The following is a 21,300-nucleotide window of genomic DNA, read 5'->3' as shown; positions in this document are numbered from 1 at the left end:
CTATAATTTATGCTAATTCACGAAAAAAATTTGGGCCCCCTTCGAGCTCGCCCCCCCCCCCCCAATTGGGGGTTTTGGGGTGCGGCAGTTACGGTCCTGAGTATTAGTTATCCGAAACGTCATTGTCAACGTATTGGTGTGTCGTCACGCGGTAAGGGCCGACGCCGAAAGCCCACCTCCATAAATTATGCGTTTGTTCGCGGGGGAGGGGACCCCCCACATTAATATCAAGACAGCTAACGACAAGAAATCGTGCATAGCTCGAAGAGTATGAAAAAGCTCTTTAAATGTGTAAAAAAATACTCCATAGTTGATGGTAATTTACGAAGTAATTTTGGGCCCCCTTCGAGCACGCACCCCCCCCCCCCATTGGAGGCTTTGGGGTGCGGCAGTTGCGGTACTGCCGCTATGTAACTCGCATGTTTGTTTTATATATGCAGTAAAAAAATTCAGTGCTGTCATTGTACATTCACAATGATTTCCCTGAACGTCGTATTTCTGATGATTTGCAATAACACCACAGGCACAGGCACAGAGCACAGTCGGTGGTGTACGAATAGTTAGATTATAGATAACCAAGTTAGATAGGCTTTCATAGTTTTCTTATGTTTTGTTATGTCAAGCAAGTGTCAAAGCTGGGTATAGTGGTCAGCGGTTGCCAACCTGCATATCATATGTGAGCGTAGATCAAGAAATAGGCAGGCTGATATCATACTGGTCACTGGTGAAGGTACGGTAGTCAATCTTTGAATCATTTGTGTAAAAGCGACTATCTATCTATGACTGCCAATCAATCAGGTTTGTTTATATTTTCATCGTTTCAAAACATCACAAGACTGCGATACAATGAAAAGATAGGAAGGTGCCGAAACAACTTGGAGTAGCCTTTAAGATCAGACACCCACCTTAGCCTAGGGCATCTTAGCCATCTATGTGACTAAGTCTAATTGTCTAATGAGTCGCACGTTTAAGGGATGAGATATGCAGTTAGCTGACATGCACAATCATGGGGCCACGCATATATATTTGTATATTATAATGAATGAGTTTTTGTTTGTCAGATAGTCCATACATCTGATCGCTTAATAACAGGATTCTCCTATTCAGATGATTCAAGCATAATGAAATGGATGAATCATCTGCCAAATCCGTAAATCCAATAATCAAGGAATGGCTGGCCGAATTCAAAGGTTTACCGGAATCGTCAATTCCTGATTACGCAAAGGACATATCTAGCAAAGAAGACATTGGTAATGCCTTGATAAAGTTATTCTCGTCTGACGGCAGCGACGAAAACATTATTCAACCGGTATGTCATCAACTGTTTGAATTCTATCGAAGCGGGTGAGTCCTAAGAACTATTTCCACCGTACAGATACTTGATTCCTGTATATTTTTCACGGCAGGGAAAAAGACCTGGTGAATTTCACTATTAATTTATTTCCATCAATTATACGCCATCATGTAGTGTCTGCTTATGCGGAAGACTTCACTACGCCTACAGGTACAGTGTTATCCAATTGTGTCATACATACATCATACTATGCGACATGCGTGCAGTAATTGTGTTGGATTTATGCAACCATCGATGCAACCAGCAATGTCTCTTCAGACACTCTCCTATTGGCTGTATATACCATTTCTTCCAATGAATCTCAAGATGCCGTGGGACTAGAGATACCGCAGCTTGGAAACCCATCGATATACCATGACCCTATTTCGGTTAGTAGCCTCTATATCTGTATTAGGCTACATGAATATGTTCATGCCGGTTTTCTTGAATTCTATGCAAATGCTTATCAAATTTGGCCAGTGATGTCTTTAGAAGCCTACGCTCCCAAGTTTCAATCTGTGTAATTTGTACTCCAGGGACCATTTTCTGACCAAATGTTCGATAAGAAGTCGACAAAAAAATATTTTCGGAAACCGTACATGCCCCATCATCAAGCGATACTGCCATCAAACAGATATTTGGTGGGTTCTTTTATGTATGAATTGCAATAGCAGATAATGTTGATAGCTGTGGCTTTTAATATTTCAGTGATGCGGCCATTGTGGCAGCAAGTCGGCACTAATCCTTTACCTTGTTGCACACATATAATAGCGATGTATTTCTGGTTCAGATCCTGACTCAAGTGCTCGATCGGTATTTTTGTAATATTTCCTTGATGACAAAACAATCTCTCGTCAGCTTGTGTGACCTGGGCAAGTTTCTGGCATCATGTGGTTTTCCATGGCAGAACAAGTATTTAGAGCAATGGTGAGGAAAATGTTTGCTATTTGATTTTTACAAGAGATTCAACATGTCGTATTTACGCAGCCCGCTAAAACAAAGGCGCTATCCTCTGAGCGTAGACTTCATGGTGAAGATGCTGAGATGCTTGTATTTTGCACTGTATAACAAATGCTTTGCCGACGCTTTGAAGGCTGTTGAAGCGATTAATCTTAGAGGAAAGAAAGAGTTAATACCACAGGTAATTGAAAATTGGAAAAGTGCAATTTTGACCAAATTTCAACAAGTCCAAAATTTGGCATAACTGTTGATTCTGGTCAATTTCGGAATGTCATACCGATAGTTTAACGATTTTAGTAGACAATAAAAAGATATCCGACTAGTAGACTACAAATATTATCCTATGACTGGGTGGTGATTTATGGGTCTGGATTATACTGTCAATAATAAATATAAACATTTGAAAAAGCAGTTTTAGTGGCGGTAATGGATAAGCAAAGATGCAAATGACGCGATGGGTTCGCCTATTTTATGATATATTCCACTTCTATATTGCTACAAACAATGTGTTCATATTGTCAAACTTATCCCAATATATATTATAATGAACAGATTGTTTGTTGCAATATTGAAGTTCTGTACTTCTAAAAGCATATTCGACTTGCCATCCTGGTGTTGGTCGATATAGTGACAGCAATATTTCTCAAAAATTTAGCAACTCCAAAACGCTCATTCCTAACATCAAAATTTCCAGGTCATGTTCATGTGCAATGCGATCCTGAATTCAGTCGGGGATCAAACGGACGTACAGGAAGAGTCGAGCCCGTACGGTTTGACTTCGGTAAACCTGACGCCGTTGTTAAGTCACGAGCTGAGCAAACGAAAAAACCGATGGGCCGCCACGGTGAAATCAATTCGAGATCACAAATGGCGTCATTACAATGAGGAGATCTCTGGTGATCTGACGAGGAGTGTTGAACATTCTGGTAAATACCCCGTCGAAACACGTGTCTAGAGAGACTAATAAATGATATATTTGCATGTTTCAGAATTGCAAGGCACGTCTTCCAAACCGAGTCACGGTCAAGATAATGACGATGCAAAGTATGTTGGTTCAAATACTTTTTGGTAATTTCATCAATAGGGCGATTTATTTTACCTATAAAACGAAAGAATTTGACCTAAAAAATCAAAATTTTAACATTTTTGACCTAAAAACTTCTTTAACCAAATTTTGACCTCACGTATGCAAATTAGGTGTTTTCACACATAATGGTAAAATTGTACTACCTACTACTTATCTTCATTTCTGGTTGTAACTGTCTGTCCTTATGAAGTAGTTTGGCCTGAAAAAACGTTTTTACACGAAAAACTTTATTTTTACCACATCTGGCCCTGGCCCTATGAAGAATTCCAGTGGTTACACCACGTATTATGGTATTGGTAGAAATAATTATAATTTGTTGTAGTACAACAAATAATACTTGCCTACATTCTCGGGTAGAAAGTGTCAGTCCTTACTAAGTAGCTTGCCAAGAATGAAGAAAGAGCGTTCAACAGCAGCAGTTGTTGGCTGGTAACTTCACTGAAGTTGTGGGTACAGTGCTGGTGACACACCGTGTCGCTTTATTCTGACAATGTTGTCTACATCACAATTTTTCATCATGCGCTTCTTGATATAAGAACCATGCAATGCCCAAGCAGTCTTGCTTCAGTTAGGATATTGTGGAACGTCGACCGTAACACCATGGTAACCGATTTGTTTCATTTGACCGTTTATGAATCACAATAAGCAGACAATGGTAGGCCTAGAAAGTAGGCTACAAGCTGTAAAATATCAAATGATAAGTTTACCCGCAGTGCCAAATCTACGATACAAACAAAATGCGGGGGTCAAAAAATGTTTGGTTTTGTATTTGACCTAACGCTACAATTTTGACAAAATTTTGACTTATTTTGACATGTCAAAAATATCGCCCTACTCATCAATAATCATTATAGAAAGTTTATCATTATGGCTGGACAAAATCAAGTACCTCGGTGATTTGATTCCGAGTTATACATTTGAGTACCACATATTTAAAACTACCACATAACATTATAGTGACAGTAATAATGATGTTACAAGTTCATCTGTATCTTTTTGGAGACTCAAGGAAAATGTTGCGAGTTACACATTATCCAATATAATTTTGTATTCTTGGACCATGTTTTTTTCATAGTGCTTTGTAAGCATTGGTAGAAATTTTATCCCTTGGAAATTCGTAGCATTATACAACACGCTTTTGATGCTGAGTTATGGCTAACTGAAGTTTTGAGACTCCTACGGTGGAAATGATTCATGAAGTATTGATGCTACGTTTTTCGTTGGTGAAATATTTTCGTTACTTGAAAAAATCTACTCTCTCTACCTTGCTCAAATCATTACAATTGAGCATTGCGATCCAGATTCAGCACTGCTCAATACTTCACAGTAAAACCCACCTTCTTTCCAGGATAGATAAACACTCCACCGCGTCTCCCGCGAGAATCGTGAAGATAAAGATGAAGAAATCCATCGGTGGCGCCGCAGGTCGATTTACGGTTTTCTTTTCGTGAGAAACCTCGTCTCGCTCATAAGCTGTGCGTTTTTGCAGACAAAGCAAAAAGTCCGGCTCCGTCGACCGGCGATAAGAAGACGAAAAAGAGCAACGACGATCAAGGATCTCAAGTGGGATATTAAATTGATTGCTTTAAGGGGGTACGCTGCTGGGATTGGAAAACAGTGAAACACTCGTAACTTTGCAGCTAATCCAGCAATATTTCTGAAACTCCAGGGTTGTAACCAAGTCTCCGCGAGTCACAAGTCAATCTCACTTTTTTGTATTGACTCGAGTCATTTCAATTCACCACGGAGTCGAGTCCGAGTCATGGTACTACGAGTTCTAGTCCAAGTCATTGTATTGACTGCTCAGTTTCCAGTTAAAGTCTTGTTCACGCCTACTTTTTATAACTCTGTTTGGTGATATCGAATGGTTCTCATTTATAATATACTAATTTTCCCCACTTGTAGCTGTTTCTGGTCGCATTTTCAAGAACCAGTACCATTAGACGAAATCCCAATAGTGTGGCCACTTTACTATTCTTTGAAATTACAATGAAATGTCGGTCTTGGCCATCTGAAACTTGAGTCATATGACTTGGTTTGAGTCATATGACTTGCTTCGAGCCATGCGCAATGACTCTAGTCGAGGGCTGGCAAACTCAAATTGCGTCGCGGGCCGGATTCAAACCTTGAAATCGCTCGCGGGCCGGACCAGTCAACTGATTCCAAAATATTACCACATGTCATTACTTCTCACTTGAATACTTTAACATATCAAGCATATTGAGATATCACACGGATCATTGCGGTTAGGGTGGAGTGAAAAAAAGAAAAATTTGAATTTCAAAAAGTGCCTTTGATATTTGGTCCCAAATCTCAAATGAATTACTTCCATCATAATTTCAGGCTTCTGCACCCTCTAGTGGCCGTGCAATTTCACCGAACGAGCTGAAAATAGCTAATTTTGCCATATCTCAATAACCGCTTATGCTAGAAGGCTAGTTTTGTGCTTAAAAGATGCGTGAGCAACATGTTTCTATCTCACTTCCATAGAACTTCGTCTTGAAAATGTACAGAAAAAAAGTTACAAGCAAATTATTGATTTTTAGACCGCCATTAAGAATGTGGGTTGGTTTTACCAAGTTTGCAATGCCAATTTGCATATTACAATTTGTACATTGCTGCTTTAACAACAAAATCTTGTTCGGCGGGACCTATCAATTAATTTATATATGAACCTAGCCCAATTTTGATGAGGAAGAGAGAATGATTGAAGTTTCATCATATTACATCATCACAAACCTTTATGTAATGAACTTGGTGAAAAGGGTATCTTCCTCTTCAACTATAGGCCTACAACAAACGATAGGCCTAGATTGTTCAAAAACTGAATCAGTTACAGTAAATCCACGTCTTACCTGTATGTTACATACGTCTTACCTGTATGTTTTGTTGAAAATGATGATTTTCATATCACTTGAGACATTGTTAAACTGTTTTCATATTATACAAGCTGCTGTACTCATCTTTGGAATATTCTGGAACCTTGATAGTAAAGCTCAAGTCTCCCAGTAGGAGTGATGATACCTCATTTTGAAAGTGTTCTGGTTTCTGGTCTATCTTGGAGTTGATCATATAATACTCTGGTATATTGGTGGTAAAACTGACTCCTCCATGTGGAGTATCATAGGCCGCTGGCTGTATGAACAGGTCAATGTAATACACTCTGCTATGTGTGTGAAGTGAATTGATATTGTCTAGTATAAATACGGATTCAGAAATTCATCATGTTCGACAGCAGATTGAGGTTTATCATATGTACAAGTAATTGACATAATGTAAACAGGAAAAGATCCAAGTCCGTTGTTGCTTGCAAGAAGTTGCACGGTGGAGGAACTTTTCAAAATGTTGATGGTTTTCTTTCTGGAATACTCCCAACTAAAAGACAGTTAAAGAGAGCTGTTTGATCACAACTTAAGTGATCAAAGTTGAGCATATCGTCAATCACTTGTCCTTTAGTCGGGAGTATTCCAGAAGGAAAACCATCAACACCTTGAAAAGTTTCTCCACTGTGCAACTTCTTGCAAGCAACAACAGAGTTGGATCTTTTTTGTTGTTGGCATTATGTCAATTACTTGTACATATGACAAACCACAATCTGCTAAAAGTCGAACATATGACAAAATTCTGAATCTGGTCTTATACTAGACAATATCAGTTCAATTCACAGATATAACAGAGTGTATTACAGCGACCTGTTCTTGTTCATACAGCCAGCGACCTAAGACACTGCACATGGTGGAGTCAGTTTTGAAACCAATATACAAGAGTATTTTATGATCAACTCCAAGATATGTCAGAAACCAGAACACTTTCAAATTGAGTTATCATCACTCCAGGAAGACCTGAGGTTGACTATCAAATTTCTAGAATATTCCAAAGATGAATACAGCAGCTTGTACAATATGTATAATATATAAAACAGTTCAACAATGTCTCAAGTGATAAGAAAATCACCATTTTCAACAAAACACACAGGTATGAGGTATATATTGATTATATAGCTAATTTACTGTTACTGACTCACTTTTTGAACAATCTAGGTCTATCGTTTGTTGTATAGTTGAACAGGAAGATACCCGTTTCTCCAAGTTCGTGACATAAAGGTTGTGATGATGTAATATGATGAAACTTCAATCATTCTCTCTTCCTCATCAAAATTGGGCTAGGTTCCTATAGAAATTAATTGATAGGTCCCGCCGAGCAAGATTTTGTTAAAGCGGTAATGTGCAAATTGTAACATGCAAATTGGCATTGCAAACTTGGTAAAACCAACCCATATTTTTAATGGTGGTCTAAAAATCAATAATTTGCTTGTAACTTTTTTTCTGTACATTTTCAAGACGAAGTTCAATGGAAGTGAGATAGAAACATGTTGCTTCCGCAGCTTTCAAGCCCAAAACTAGCCTTCTAGCATAAGCGGTTATTGAGATATGACAAAATTGGCTATTTTCGGCTCGTTCGGTGAAATTGCACGGCCACTAGAGGGTGCAGAAACCTGAAATTATGATAGAAGTAATAAATTTGAGATTTGGGACCAAATATCAAAGGCACTTTTTGAAATTCAAATTTTTCTTTTTTTCACTCCACCCATGCGTTTTTTTTCTAGCAAGTCACAACACCATTATTCGCGAACAATGCAATTATCAAAAATAATATAGTTACGAACCGCTAAAACAGTGGGGCTAACGACGATATAAGTAGGCATATTTCCATGCTCCCCTATTGCTTTAGTTGTAATCCAGCGTTAGCCCTGCATATGCGTCATGGTGAATACAAGGTATTTCACTGTAGACACGGACGTTGGAATTTGGCTTATTAATAAAAATCGCGAGTCGGGTTTCTCCAAGACCTGAAGGACTATTGATTCAGAAGTGCCACACCAGTACGACCATAGATATTTTAATTATATATTTGTGTAACTAATATATTCTCCATGTAAAACTACTTTTCTGTCCATTTTTACACATGCCTCTGAACTCCGTGTGCTCTTTTTTTTTCTCGAAACAAAGTCACTGACTTGTTCCCAATGGTTACTAATGTGAAACCACAATGCCGCAGTCGGGTGGTTATTATGTGACCTATGAACATGCTCTACATTTGCTGTATTGAGAGATTATTTAATAGAAGTATTCTATGGAAAAAATCTCCACATTTGTCACAGATGTGCTGGATACTAATATAAGCCATTTTTCAACCTATGCAAAATCGCTTCGCGGGCCGGACGAAATCGCTTGGCGGGCCGTATGTTTGACACCCCTGCTCTAGTCCAAGTCGAGTCAATGCCCAGTATGACTGGAGTCCAGTTATTTCCGTATTTTGAGAAGATGACTCGGGTGAAGTCGAGTCATCAGAAAATCGTGACTCAAGTCGGACTCGAATCGAGTCGTGACTCGAGTCATTACAACCCTGTGACATTCAAACTCGAGGTGCTTCAGTCGACATCCAAACTTTGGTGAAAAGTGGATGGGAAGTGATCCACGTGTTTTTTTGACTGCTATTGAATTTTGTAATTTTTGACAAATAATTACGCGGCAAAATTGTTCAATGCATTTTTTCCTCGATGCTCTCGATGTATTCAAATCATTCTAAAGAAAAAAGATGAAATTGTTCTTTATCCCAACAAGTGTATTTATTGTGTGGTAATTTTTTTTAATAATTAAAAAATTGTTCATTTCTTGATTTGATGAACTCATAGGGATCCGAACCCCTTTTAGTTTAATTCATGTTTGACCCACATTAGAGAAAAATAAATTCTCAGGAACGACTTAAGAAGTCGCCGTCTCATCACAAAGAGCTGCAACCTCGCTATTCTTCAACTTCGTTACAGAAGCATTCTAGCGTCGACGATGCTTCCTCCACTGTGAAGACCAGGTCCAACGTATCTATTAGTAAAAGCTCGAGCGATGTAGCGAGATCGGTCGCGTCAGGTGAGGATTCGACTATGCTGGTCTGGCCTTAACGTGTTTTCATTCTTGAAAAGTGCTTGAATTTGCACGGCTGATAGCAAGTAGGCGCACGTTGTGGCTCATACACCAATCCCTGATATTCAATGGAAGGTTTTCAAATATTCAATGCATCCAAAATCTCGTGGATTGCCAATTTCCGGAATGGAGCCACTGATAAGGCATGAAAACTTGGGGGGAGTAAAATTTTTAAAGTACCAATGACATGACACCAGAAATATGCATTGTGCTCAGAGCTGATCAAAATAGTCATCGTTGCAACTCGAGTCGAAGTAATATAGTAAATTTCAGCTCAATTACGAGTAGAACTAGCAAATTCCAAGATATGTCAAAACTACTCAAATTAGACGTAGAAAGTGATAGGTCTCAAAGTGCTCGAGTAAAGTGATGCAAACCTATCCTGAAGCGACTCTCTCCATTTTACAAAATCCAAAGTGTGGAAAAGTGAGTAGTTTTGATTCAAAAACGGCGAGGTATATCTGGAAGTAGACTAAAAATTTGTCTGCTCGACTAAAACCTACATGAGTACTCGTAAATAGTAGAAGTATTTTGTTACTGATCACCTCTGAAGCTTGGTGAAATCGAAGGACTAGAAAATAGCCACATCGAGAATTTGGTTGGGGCATTCCTGTCCTTGTGGCTGCAGGTAGAAAATGTTGATAAACTGGCCGATAATTGCTCGTTGCCACTGCCAGTCGAGTTATGGCTCGTCGTGTTGACGACCGCATCGATCGGTCTCGCCTATTGATCCGGCGCTGCTTTTAAATGCCTCTTCGATGGGCGGGACTTCATCTACGTACTCGAGCAGACTTGTACAAACTACCCATTTAGTCAGGTGACGGTCAACCAACTAACGTTTTTTGGAGTATTTCTAGTTCTAGTTGCGGATTTTGAAAAGTAAGTAGTTCTAGTTATTGGTACGGTTGCGAGTTTGTAAAGCGAGTAGTTTTAGTTGAACATTTATAAAAAAATATTAGTTGACGAACAACTAGAAAACAGGTGTCATCGTTTTTCGTGAATCGTGATACCAGTGTTCTGTTGTCTGAAGTTTTTCGCAGCCATTGCGAGCTCGAGAGTCATTGTTGGTAATAGTGGCGTGGCCATCGGTTAGGTTTATACGGGGTTGAAACTCATCCCATTTCAAACCCGAAACCGTTGGTATAGTTATCTGTGTTTCAGTACGTTGCATTAGTTCTAGTTCGAGGTGCGAATTTCGAAAAGTGAGTAGTTCTAGTTCTAGTTGCCGATTTCGAAATGCGAGTAGTTCTGGTTCCAGTTGCGAGTTTTAAAAAGCGAGTAGTTCTAGTTCTGGTTGCGGATTTTGAAAATTGAGTAGTTCCAGTTGAAAGTTTGAACAATGAGTAGTTCTAGTTGTAGTTGTTCTTGCGCATTTTGAAAATTAATTAGTTTGTACAAGTCTGTAATCAAGTGCTTATGATTTTTGACGACTTCGACTTTTGTGTTTTTTATTGCAAAGCTAGCCCTAAAATACTTTTACACCGACTTGGAAATGGTTACTTGCACTTGGGTAGGAATTTACGACGTTACTCCTAGTTCTAGTTGAGCACCAACGACGGCTACTTTGATCACGGCTGTTGTTGTCTGAACGACACGGTGTCGTTTGAGAATCGCGCTCGTGCTGATGAATATCATTTCACAGTGAAAGTCCCGGGGACGAAAGGTGCCAGAAACCATTCCGGGTCTTCGACGGCCCCGCTGATCGTACAAGCAGAACAAGACGCCAAGAACGACTCGGCGGAAAGCGACGAAAAAGAGTCTTATCCTCTCTTATCATCTTCCGAGACAGGGTCGCAAGAGAAAGGCGTGGTGGAGCAGACTGCTTTTTAAGTGGCATAGTCGACAGTAGGCCTGGGCAAAATCGAATACCCAAGTGATTCGATTCTGTATGCAGTGTTACGCTTCAAGCCGAGTTATCGAATAACACTCATTATCATGTATTAGCGGTATGAATGATGTTGAAAAGTTCAGATATTTTCCTTTTTATGCTGCCGCAAAGAATATAATACCAGCTCTGCATCGCATTAAAGATATTTAGTATTTTGCCGACCATGCTTTTTTTGCTGCACTTTGTGACAATGCTGTTGGTCGATCACCACTACCCAGAAATTTCATTTCTGGTAGGCCAACTACAGTAGTCCTTTGTGTTGTGTGTTTCGTAAGCTGCGATGCGACCGACCGAGGTTTCCTCATTGGAAAATACTATCGAAGCTATAATCTTTTTATTGATAAGTCAACTATACTGAACTTGAATCATTGTGCTCAGTTCTAGTTGACACAGATAAGCAGATTCGACGATTTTGGATTGGACATAGATTTGCGAATATTTTGAAGCTTGATTTGTACTTGGACAATGGACATTCAAACTCTGATCATTTCCATGCGACATCTGGACAAATCCCAGCCCTTACCGGATAAAGACTTGGATTTGTGTTTGTTCTGGAATATGGTACAAACACAGTCATACAGCTGACATTAGTTCAAAATCAACAGTGATTTCAGGTCCAAGTCGAAATCCAGCTTCAAAATAATCATGAATCAACATGTTCGGCTGAAGTTGACAAATCCATGCTCATCTCTACCTTGTAGGCAGGCACAGGAATCTGTGATGTAGTGAATTCGGATGACGTCGATGATAATTTAGTGTTAGCAGGCCCCCTGCCCTTTGTTGTTGGACCTTGATATTCATGACTAACTGCCACTGGCTACGATCCCATGGAGTCCATATTTTGTGCGAATTGTTATTGTTTCAACTGTTTCCAAAGGAGTCTGGCTCTTTTTCTGATTTCTATTAAACGTTCATTGTCATTATATATATCTGCAACTTTTTGGTATTCGTTTGGCTTGGTATCTATTCGAGAGAGTCTTTCGTCGTCATAGTTTGTAATTCTTGGCTATAGTTTTGATGCGAATTGCTACTTGCTAGTATATACTATGTGGATCGAAATGTGTATTCAATCTGACGTCAAAATGTTAATAATCATAAATTCGGCTCGGTTACAGCCTAGTTCAAACTGTAATTCGCGTCGAGCTGTAGGCCTACATTTCTGTTGCAACTGCACATTTATGGGCGAATTGACAGCTTAAATACATACTTATACGTTTGACGTTAAAGAATCTACTGCGTTTTCTATATAGAGATCAGCGATTCGCTAAAAACTGAAGATGCAATATAAAAAAGGAGTTTGCAATACCACAATATGTGTTCGTTGTTTTCCTGATAGGAATCGGGGAATACCCAGTTTTTTATGACGTAATAGTATCGCATGGGCGACATGCTTAAGTGAGCAAGCGTATGGCTCTCGATCGCCGCGTAGCAGGACGCTAGCATGCCGTTGACGAGTATGGTTCCGCTTTTTGTCAAAGGCGCGTATACACCTGTGTATAATATCAGCCGCTTCACTGAAACGACGCGGTGCCATGCCACGTCTGAACCGACGGAGGAGTTGAAACCGAGCAAAAAATCTCCTCGTCTGACGTTTTTGGAGTAAGCGAACGCGTGTTCGTACGTAGAGTTGGCTACGCCTTCAGATATAGCCTTGTTGGCCGGCATCATCTTGATGAGGTGGTTTGTGGTTAGCGTGATACTCCGGCCGTTGTCCACTATAATTTTCGTGAACAGGTGCCCGCTTGTCGATTTGGATGGTTCCGTCCAATGTAGGAAAGCGATCACTTTGTCTGGCACAGCTTGGCCGTCCGAGTCCAGTGTGAGTACGGTGTCTCCGAGCTGTACTTTAGACATCGGAATGCGCCTTCCGTCTGGTCGTGTAACGTACGAATACCCAGAGAAACACCCGCCGTAGATGGCGGCGTCTGATTTATCTGCGCGAAAATGGGTGATATGTGGGAAAGCCGCACGTTGATACAAATATTAGCGAGTTGTTCCGGTATCTCTCTCTCTCTCTATCTATCTCTCTTACGCGCTGAGCCAAAAACAACTGCGACGAGTGGAATATTACATCCAAATGGTTAGTATGATATGCCAGAAATCTAGTCATATTAAGGCGCTAAAAGTATAACGTCGAGAATGGGCTCCCTCGAGATGACTTGTGGACTGTGCAGTTCTTCCTATCTCATCATATCATATATTGTCTTCATTTGTAGACCAAAGTGGGAGTTTGAATCGATTGCAAAAGGAATGAATGAATGAGTGCTTTTTTTTCTGAATCCTTATAATGTAAAAAATGTCCGGGCTATGATAGACTTCATTATACATAGCTAGACTTCACCGAGACACTACCAAGTACGTACCTAGGTCAGGGGTTCCCAAACTGTTTATGGTTCCGACCCCAAATTTCGATTTGAAAATGTTCCGCGGGGTACTGATTACTAAACAGTGGTGAACACCTTTGCCCAAAGCTACTCGCGGCTTAGCTGGCGACTGTGTCCAGTAATAGCAAATATGCAATTATGAACTCGTCCACCTCCGTCCTTAGAATAACAAACTCAATCATGACTATAGCAGCGGATTTAGGTCTTTTGACACGATTTCTATCTATAGGCTATCCAATTAAAGTAATCAAGTATTGCTACGCAAAATTCAGCGTCACGCGAAATATCGATAACGATACATCACTTATTCGACCTCGCACGCTGAGCGTGTGTCCTATGTATGTACTATGTTGTTAACACGTCAGCCACATGTAATTTTTTCGGAAGGACAAATTATCGTCCTATTGGTTGCTAATGCTCCCGACACTTTGATCTTCATAGTGTGTCCAGACACCAGCCATACGTTCTAGCATGCGGTGCTTTAGAATAACACTTCGACTGATCTGCTGGGTTCGCATTCCTCAGAGGTCGGTTTGTCTTCTATTTTGAAAAATGAACTAAGATATTCAGAAATGAGCCCCCGATAGCATCCGCTTAATAGACAATCTTGTAATTGTCATTGGTATTTAAGTTTCGTCTCCGCGACCCCAGAGAATAGGCAAACAACTCCATTGGGCTCGCGACCCCTAGTTAGGAAAACCCTGACCTAGCGGCTAGGTCCTATAGACCCGCCTCGAGTCGTTGCCAGCATATCAGAAAATATCACAATGCCGATGAAGCAGAGATTTTAGAGTTGGCCTCGTTCGAATCATTTGATAGACCCATCTAGGAGACGTTTTGTGGATAGGTCAAAGGTTTATAATTCAATAAGACCGATAAATGCTTCGATTTCAGACGTCACCTGCTCGTAACAAGTGTGGTCTCGTTTCTATAAAGCGTGTTTAAAGTTCACGGTACTTATATCCTAGGTATGGTGACACGATTCGCTCGATGCTATTTCAAGCACTTTGTCGTCATATCGTCACCTCTATGTCCTCCGAATGTCACATTCAAAAGTCGTACTTACATGTCAAAGCGGGCAGTGACTGCTACGTCAACTTTTACACCTCTGACAGCATTCTGGATACGAGCTACCGGTTTTCGTAGCCTAAAATGAGCAGCTTCCCATCTCACACATTCCGTTTCCTCTACAGGTGACACGACCCGAAGAAACGGCAGGCCGCCGCGGGAGAGTATACACTTATTGCAACACATGAACCAATTAGCACTTCGACATCTCGGGCATTTTAAGTAGGCGCGCCTCCCCGCTCCATTTACTTTAATCTGACATTGCTCCTTGTTCAAAGGATAATCCACCTCAGAAACTTTCACGTTTCTGTGATCTATAGCGGCAGTGTTGGGATGCAGGATGGATGGTACAAATAGCGGTGTTTTGATACCATCAACAAATATTTTCTCACCTGCTTTCACTGAGCAGTGTACGTGGGATCTAGATTCGTAAAATACCCAATCGAATCCGGATTCTACAGCGAGTCTGGCCAGCATTCCGTATTTTTGACGATCTCTATCGCTGGTTGTGATGTCAACTGCTCTTCCTGTGCATATATGGACAATTGGACATTCATAAATTGCCAAGTTTGATATCGTGCGCTAATATACCATTTACCATTTACCTTCGTAATGGAGGGAATTTGAGTCATGCGCTCTGTCTTCGTCCCATGCTTCGATCACGCGAAGTTTTACTTTGTTCTTCCAGTGCTCGGACACCAATATCGCAAGTTGATTTAACCGATCTTTACATCTCTGACGATATATGATGTGCTTTCAGGTGTCAGATAATGAAGGACGATTTTATGTCGTGGTCCGGACGATGCATTTACAGTTATAGGAATATTTCGACGAATTTGGTTTGCATTTTGCATATGTCACATTGTTATTATGAAAAGCCTCCTCACTTAGAAACTTCTCAAGCGTTGGCTTTAAATTATGGCAGTACGGCTGCCAATCTGCAGTGTCGCCACCTGACGTAATTTGGAAACAATTTCGGCAGGTCTGGGGTCAAACCAGTCAGTAACACTTTACGCATCGCATCTCGTCTGTTGTATCGTTGTTTCATCCGTAGATGAACACTGAACAGTATATGCATCCCCAGAACAAAGTTGGCTATAATCCGCAATATGTACGCGAAAGCGATCCCTCGCTTGACATGATTATTGACTTATCCGCAACATTTCGGAAGCTAAATGGCATTGAGACGGATCACATGCGATACATTAAATCGCAAGCGCCATGTTTGGATAGGATGAATTTTGCTCGATTTCAAAAAATACTCACAATGCTCACGTGTTACGTTGCAGGAAGCATTCTGTAAGCTGATGCCAAATGATCAAATTCTACCATTTTAAAACGTGAAAATTGTCCGCTGTGTGCGTACAGGCTGCGAACTATTCATTAGACATCCGTACAAACCATAGATCTTTCAACAGCAGTTATTATTAAGGGCTATGGACGTATTAGAAGGTAAAGATTCGGATGTACCCCAGTTGGTAATAACTTCGTGAAGGTCGACTAGGCTTTGATGATGATGCTAAGCAAAATCTCCATGCTACCAAGCGGTGCTCCTAAGGATTGACAATGTACACAAACCTTAAGCCATACGATGTATAATATATGTGTGACAACATGCTGTGTAACCGACAATTTTGTATAGAGGATTTGTCTTTTTGCGTCACCATAGATAGTTATAGACGTCTCCATATATACAACACCCCACGTTGTTTACCTTCCACGCACCACTGGCAGCTGCAATTTCATTAATGACTGGACCACTATATTGCGTATTCAATTTTAAATCCTAATTTTCCTCCAATATATAGCATTCAAGTCTTCCGGAATGTGTCCATCGGTGGTGACGAGATAGCGTAGTGGTATAATCCACTGCTGCAACACCAATGGGTTGCGGGGACGGGTTCGAGTCCGACCGTGGTCGACTCCAGAGTTCCTACCAAAGTGTTGGAGGTTTATCTAGGCCCCTCCTCGCCATCTCATCCATTTAAGTGGTGTCTTATAAAAGCCTAGAAGTGGGCCGTGCTAGATGTCGGCAGCTACGGCATAAAAATGCAGAAAATAGAGCTGGTCACAACGACTACGTCACCATGCAAAAATTTTATATATTGGGGATTTTCACCCAGTTGTGTTCTCAAGCAGATTCCTAAATATATCTTGTACAAATCTACATGACGTCATTTTATGTCAGAAGTACCCAACCTATGGGGCCACGAGCATTTTCAGCTGGACAATGAAAAAATTTGTCATCGCCAAGTCTACTCCACAGTGATACCAACATAATAAATTATAATTAAATGAAAATACTTGTACAGCAATAAGCTACTTTTGATCTTGAGTGTACTTTCTTTTCTCCACCTAGGGCTGCATTTAAAATAAAAACCAATTCGAATCGAACATGTTTAAAAGATGACCCTTGCTTAAAACATGTCTTTTGTTTGTTTGTTTTTTGACCATGACGGTACGAATCTTCATTTGTGACGTCACCGTGGATTGACGTTGTTATATAGTTCAGTATAAAATATAGGGTCAACTTGGTTCCTGTGACGAAAAAGATTTCCGGCCCCTGTCTTAAACGTACCAAGTATATTTGACCAGTACTACATGGTCATGTAGCATTTTACTGTCGGCGGTGATCATCATCAGAACATCCATTCCATTCCAGTTATATATAACTAGGATCCTATAAATGTTTAACCGACGATGATTACGAAGGTTCCAACCATTTCATATCGTATACGTCGACTATGTCTAGTGCAAGTCGTCCCAAGGCCCATACTACATATTTTCGAAAGTATTTACATAATTATGGCTTAATTATTCGACTCTCGAAAATAAATGTGTTAAATGCAACCCTAACTCCACCCACTAATTAAGACATTTTCAGAGCGAAAATAAGCTCAACAGTCGCATTAACTAAATAGGCTGCGTAAAAACTAATAATGTACTATCATGTATATTATATGTTGTATTTATATCATTTTATCCTTCTAACTACCGGTTAGTATATAAACCAGACTATAATTCAAATAACGTTTCATTATTATATTTCAGAGGGTTAAAAAAGCTAGGAACCCCGGCTTTATAATGATACCAGAATATGTATATTCTATATGCTGAATGCTGTTAGATATCTCTGGAGCAAAGATTATCCTGGCAAGATGGCTGACCTCGATTCGTTTACGAAGCAGGTGTTATTTCCAAGCATACACATTTTAGTTACTCTTTTGTAATCTCACAGTCACCCCTCATTGAGTTTGAGCCGATCATTAGCAACCCGTTATTAGAAATTCAACGCCACTTGAAACGAAACGGAGCAATAAGGTCGGGATTGAGGCAGTTATCCGTGTTTGGTATGTGACTCGGCCTGTAAGCAGTTTTAATCCACCCACTGTAAAAGATTTGTTACAATAACGTTAGACCAAACTAACAATGGGGTGACTATATCAAAGTTCAACCGATCGTTTGAATGATATGGTGTAGTGGATTTCCTATAGCAATGGAATTCGGTATCGTTTTACAAGCATCCATTTTGTCATATTGCATATATTACAGCATTTTCGGACATCAACTATTTTTTTATGTTTACGAAGATACAATTTATTAGCGTATTAAAAGTAACGATGAAAAGATTGTTAACTGCAAATAAATCCCATTACGGCGCAGATATCAGTGAGCACAAACAGACTTGGTGCATATCCTTAAATACAGATAATAACAAGGCAATTGGTGATTAATATTTAAAATACGACACGTTTTACGATTTTTCCCCATTGAATAATATATGTACAGTACAAAGTTCAAATCAGATGCGAAATATTGCATATCTCTTCTAGAAAAATAGCTTGACAACTTGATTGGGTAAGATTTTAACCACATCACCACGCAGCGAAAGGTACGACCCTATTTCAGAGTATCGATTACGCGTTAGAAATCGTATCGTGGACATAGAAGGCACGTCACCGATCAGAATGGCATCGAATGCTAAACATCATGATCCATTTGATGCATATACTATAATTATTGCCCGTATCATCGTCGAATTACATATATGCTCGCGGCGAGTAAATACGCTACTATACGTCGCATTCAGAAATGAGCCTATACGGAATGGTATAATAAGGCTCAATGTGTACCAACCTGTGTCATCATTCTGTCGGCGCCAGTTCGTTCTTCGTCTTTGAACACGATATCCGTGTTAAAATTGGCCTTCAACTCTTCTCTGAATCGTTTTGAGTCTCTCACAGTTTTCCCGTCGGCAGGGCCGCTTGCCCCGATTGTTTTTTCCGACACATTGGGCACATGTTGTCGATAGACGAGAGGCACCAATTTCCGGGGAACATGCCTCTTGCTTGAGTAAGATCCCGGGCGACATCCAGTCACGGGACGAATCAATAGTCTATCGTCCCAATGAAGTAAAGAAGAGAACAGTGGGAACATCAAGAAGTATAGCAAAAATATATGGTAAATAGTCTTCGTCAATTTTAGAAAATCCCGGTCGTAGATTACCCGAGAAATTGTATTTCTCCTATACTGCGTCACTGTGATGATCGATCTTCTGAATTTGAATTCTGGGATCAAATGAATCTGCCGACATTTTAGGATTTGAAAGTTGATGAAACATCGCTTAGGTTCAGTTAGATAGGAGATTGACCGATTCGCATTTTTGTTTCCTTGAATTGAGAGCCAAGTATTGACTCGTAGAAGTTTCGAGCATTGTATTGATCCGTTGTTGCTGGCTACTTTATTAAAATATTCCCGATTGTCGATCATGTTTTTCCGCAGCAGAAAATTCACGTAAGCTCCATATCCACATATCCGTATCAGATTCATGTAAGCTGAATGTAGCTCTCCAGCGGGTCAATAAGCTATATAGTGTAATTCGCTATAGAAGACTTCGATCAGATTATACATTCATAATCCAGAGCTATAGTTTCGCACTACATACAAATTATACATTCGCAAATATCGCTGGCCCCGAATTCCATAATCCAAATCGCATCTGTTGTCATAGGATTCTGAAACAATCTTTTTTCACCTGCACCCGCGGTATTTTTTCGCACTTGAAGTGGTTTCGGAAATGCCATACTACTTCAAAGCATTGTTACGCCATTTTCAACTAATAGACTTTCCTCGCCGATGCCTTGCAGTTTCGTGACTGATTTCTGCGTTACGATCTAAACGATTTTAAACTGCTTTGTACCCGATATTTTAATGTGTATTGCTTGATAAGATATCGTCGAAGGTACGGCCTAATTAGCCCTTTATATATACGGCCATAAATGGAAATTGTGACGAAAATGCTTTTAATAATAGTTTTCTATAAAATTGCCAAGATTCCTAGGTCACCGTCTAAACGGATCAATTGGTCGAATTATGTGACACCTGATAGGAAGTAAACGCCTAAAATATATCACATCAAAAACTTCCGAAGAGTCATTTGTAGAGGAAAATATGTTTTATGGAGCTTGGTAGCGTAAGTACTTAGACGCTATGAGAAACGTGAGAAAACAGGAAAGTTCAAAGGCATTGTATCATGACGGATCGGTTAATCTCACGATGATACATGTTATTTACCTAACCTCAACAGAGTAGCGAGGCGTTACCCATGGTATCGACACTCTTCATCACTATACAGCTCCATATTTTTGCAACCGCCAACTGGAAAGACATGAAATTATTTTGACAGCCGTAAGCCAAACGCATCACAAAAACAACCAACATTTATATACCTCATACCTTAAAACGTCATTATTCATTTACGCAATGCGCATTATACAGTCCTATTCACTCCCTGAAAACATTCCTTGACCTACCACCGTCACCCGTGCACATGAGATGTATCAATGAATATAGACAAGCGAAACTATAGTGGAGTTCAAATCTATCAAGGCTAGGACTCGAGGAACATTCTATAAAATTTAGATTGTGTCAAGCTCGATATTTTTCATAAGAATAAAATTAGGCGTATTTTACGGTTTCTGCTCATGACCGAAATATTGGATGGCCGTGATATTAATCAAAGGTTGATGACATTAAGCACACCCACGCTTGCCAGAATCAGACGCAGCTTGTCTAACTCGTAACAGAATAAAGAATTGGCCTGCATCGTCTAGTCAAGCTCCATTTTTCCACATTTCAATTTTTATAATTATGAGCGAACTATGTAATTCTATTATATTTAGACTACTTCCATTTCAATAGATTTTAAGGTAAATTATGCTTACTTCTTCCGATTTAAATTTTATCAAGTAAAGAAAATAGTGACTGGATAAATATGCAGATCTGAAATGTTCACAACCGATCACGGTAACAAATGATAATTTAGAGGATTGCATCCTATTTGGTTTCATTTATTCATTCTTCGTTAGTAGCGAAGATGTATCAATTGGAATTCTAAGAACTATCCCTGACGATTATCTAAAGGCTTGTAATGCTTCGTCCCGATCTTCTTCGGATATAGGGAAGTCATGGGCTGGCAAAGAAGCTCTGTTTTATTGAAAATTAGACAGTATTCTATCAGCGATGTTGCAATAGTACTGAATACATAAAAAATAACATTAAAAATAACAAGAATTCGTTGTACCATTAAGTCATCAATA

General features: G+C 39.8%; 2 protein-coding genes across 2 annotated transcripts; one reads left to right on the top strand and one right to left on the bottom strand.

Moving 5' to 3' along the window:
* Positions 1-554: 554 nt before the first annotated feature.
* Positions 555-12,174, top strand: LOC145441700 (hyccin-like). The gene is made up of 12 exons (XM_080319629.1): positions 555-1,344; positions 1,407-1,504; positions 1,613-1,722; positions 1,870-1,974; positions 2,124-2,260; positions 2,321-2,474; positions 2,988-3,219; positions 3,283-3,361; positions 4,729-4,805; positions 4,870-4,943; positions 9,139-9,307; positions 11,004-12,174. The coding sequence occupies exons 1-12, from the start codon at positions 1,127-1,129 to the stop codon at positions 11,189-11,191; spliced, it is 1,641 nt and encodes a 546-aa protein (XP_080175755.1). The 5' UTR covers positions 555-1,126; the 3' UTR covers positions 11,192-12,174.
* Positions 12,175-12,293: 119 nt separating this feature from the next.
* Positions 12,294-20,494, bottom strand: LOC145441699 (desert hedgehog protein A-like). Its single transcript, XM_080319628.1, has 4 exons — positions 18,839-20,494; positions 15,307-15,436; positions 15,094-15,228; positions 12,294-13,183 (listed from the first exon to the last, which is right to left on the bottom strand). The coding sequence occupies exons 1-4, from the start codon at positions 19,529-19,531 to the stop codon at positions 12,492-12,494; spliced, it is 1,650 nt and encodes a 549-aa protein (XP_080175754.1). The 5' UTR covers positions 19,532-20,494; the 3' UTR covers positions 12,294-12,491.
* Between the last annotated feature and the right edge of the window lie 806 nt (positions 20,495-21,300).

Source organism: Botryllus schlosseri, chromosome 6 (genome assembly GCF_051294905.1).
Source record: "Botryllus schlosseri isolate E-star chromosome 6, Bs_hap1, whole genome shotgun sequence".
Lineage (NCBI taxonomy): Eukaryota > Metazoa > Chordata > Ascidiacea > Stolidobranchia > Styelidae > Botryllus > Botryllus schlosseri.
The sequence above is the reverse complement of the archived record's forward strand: the minus strand, read 5'-3'. Positions and strand labels throughout refer to the sequence as shown.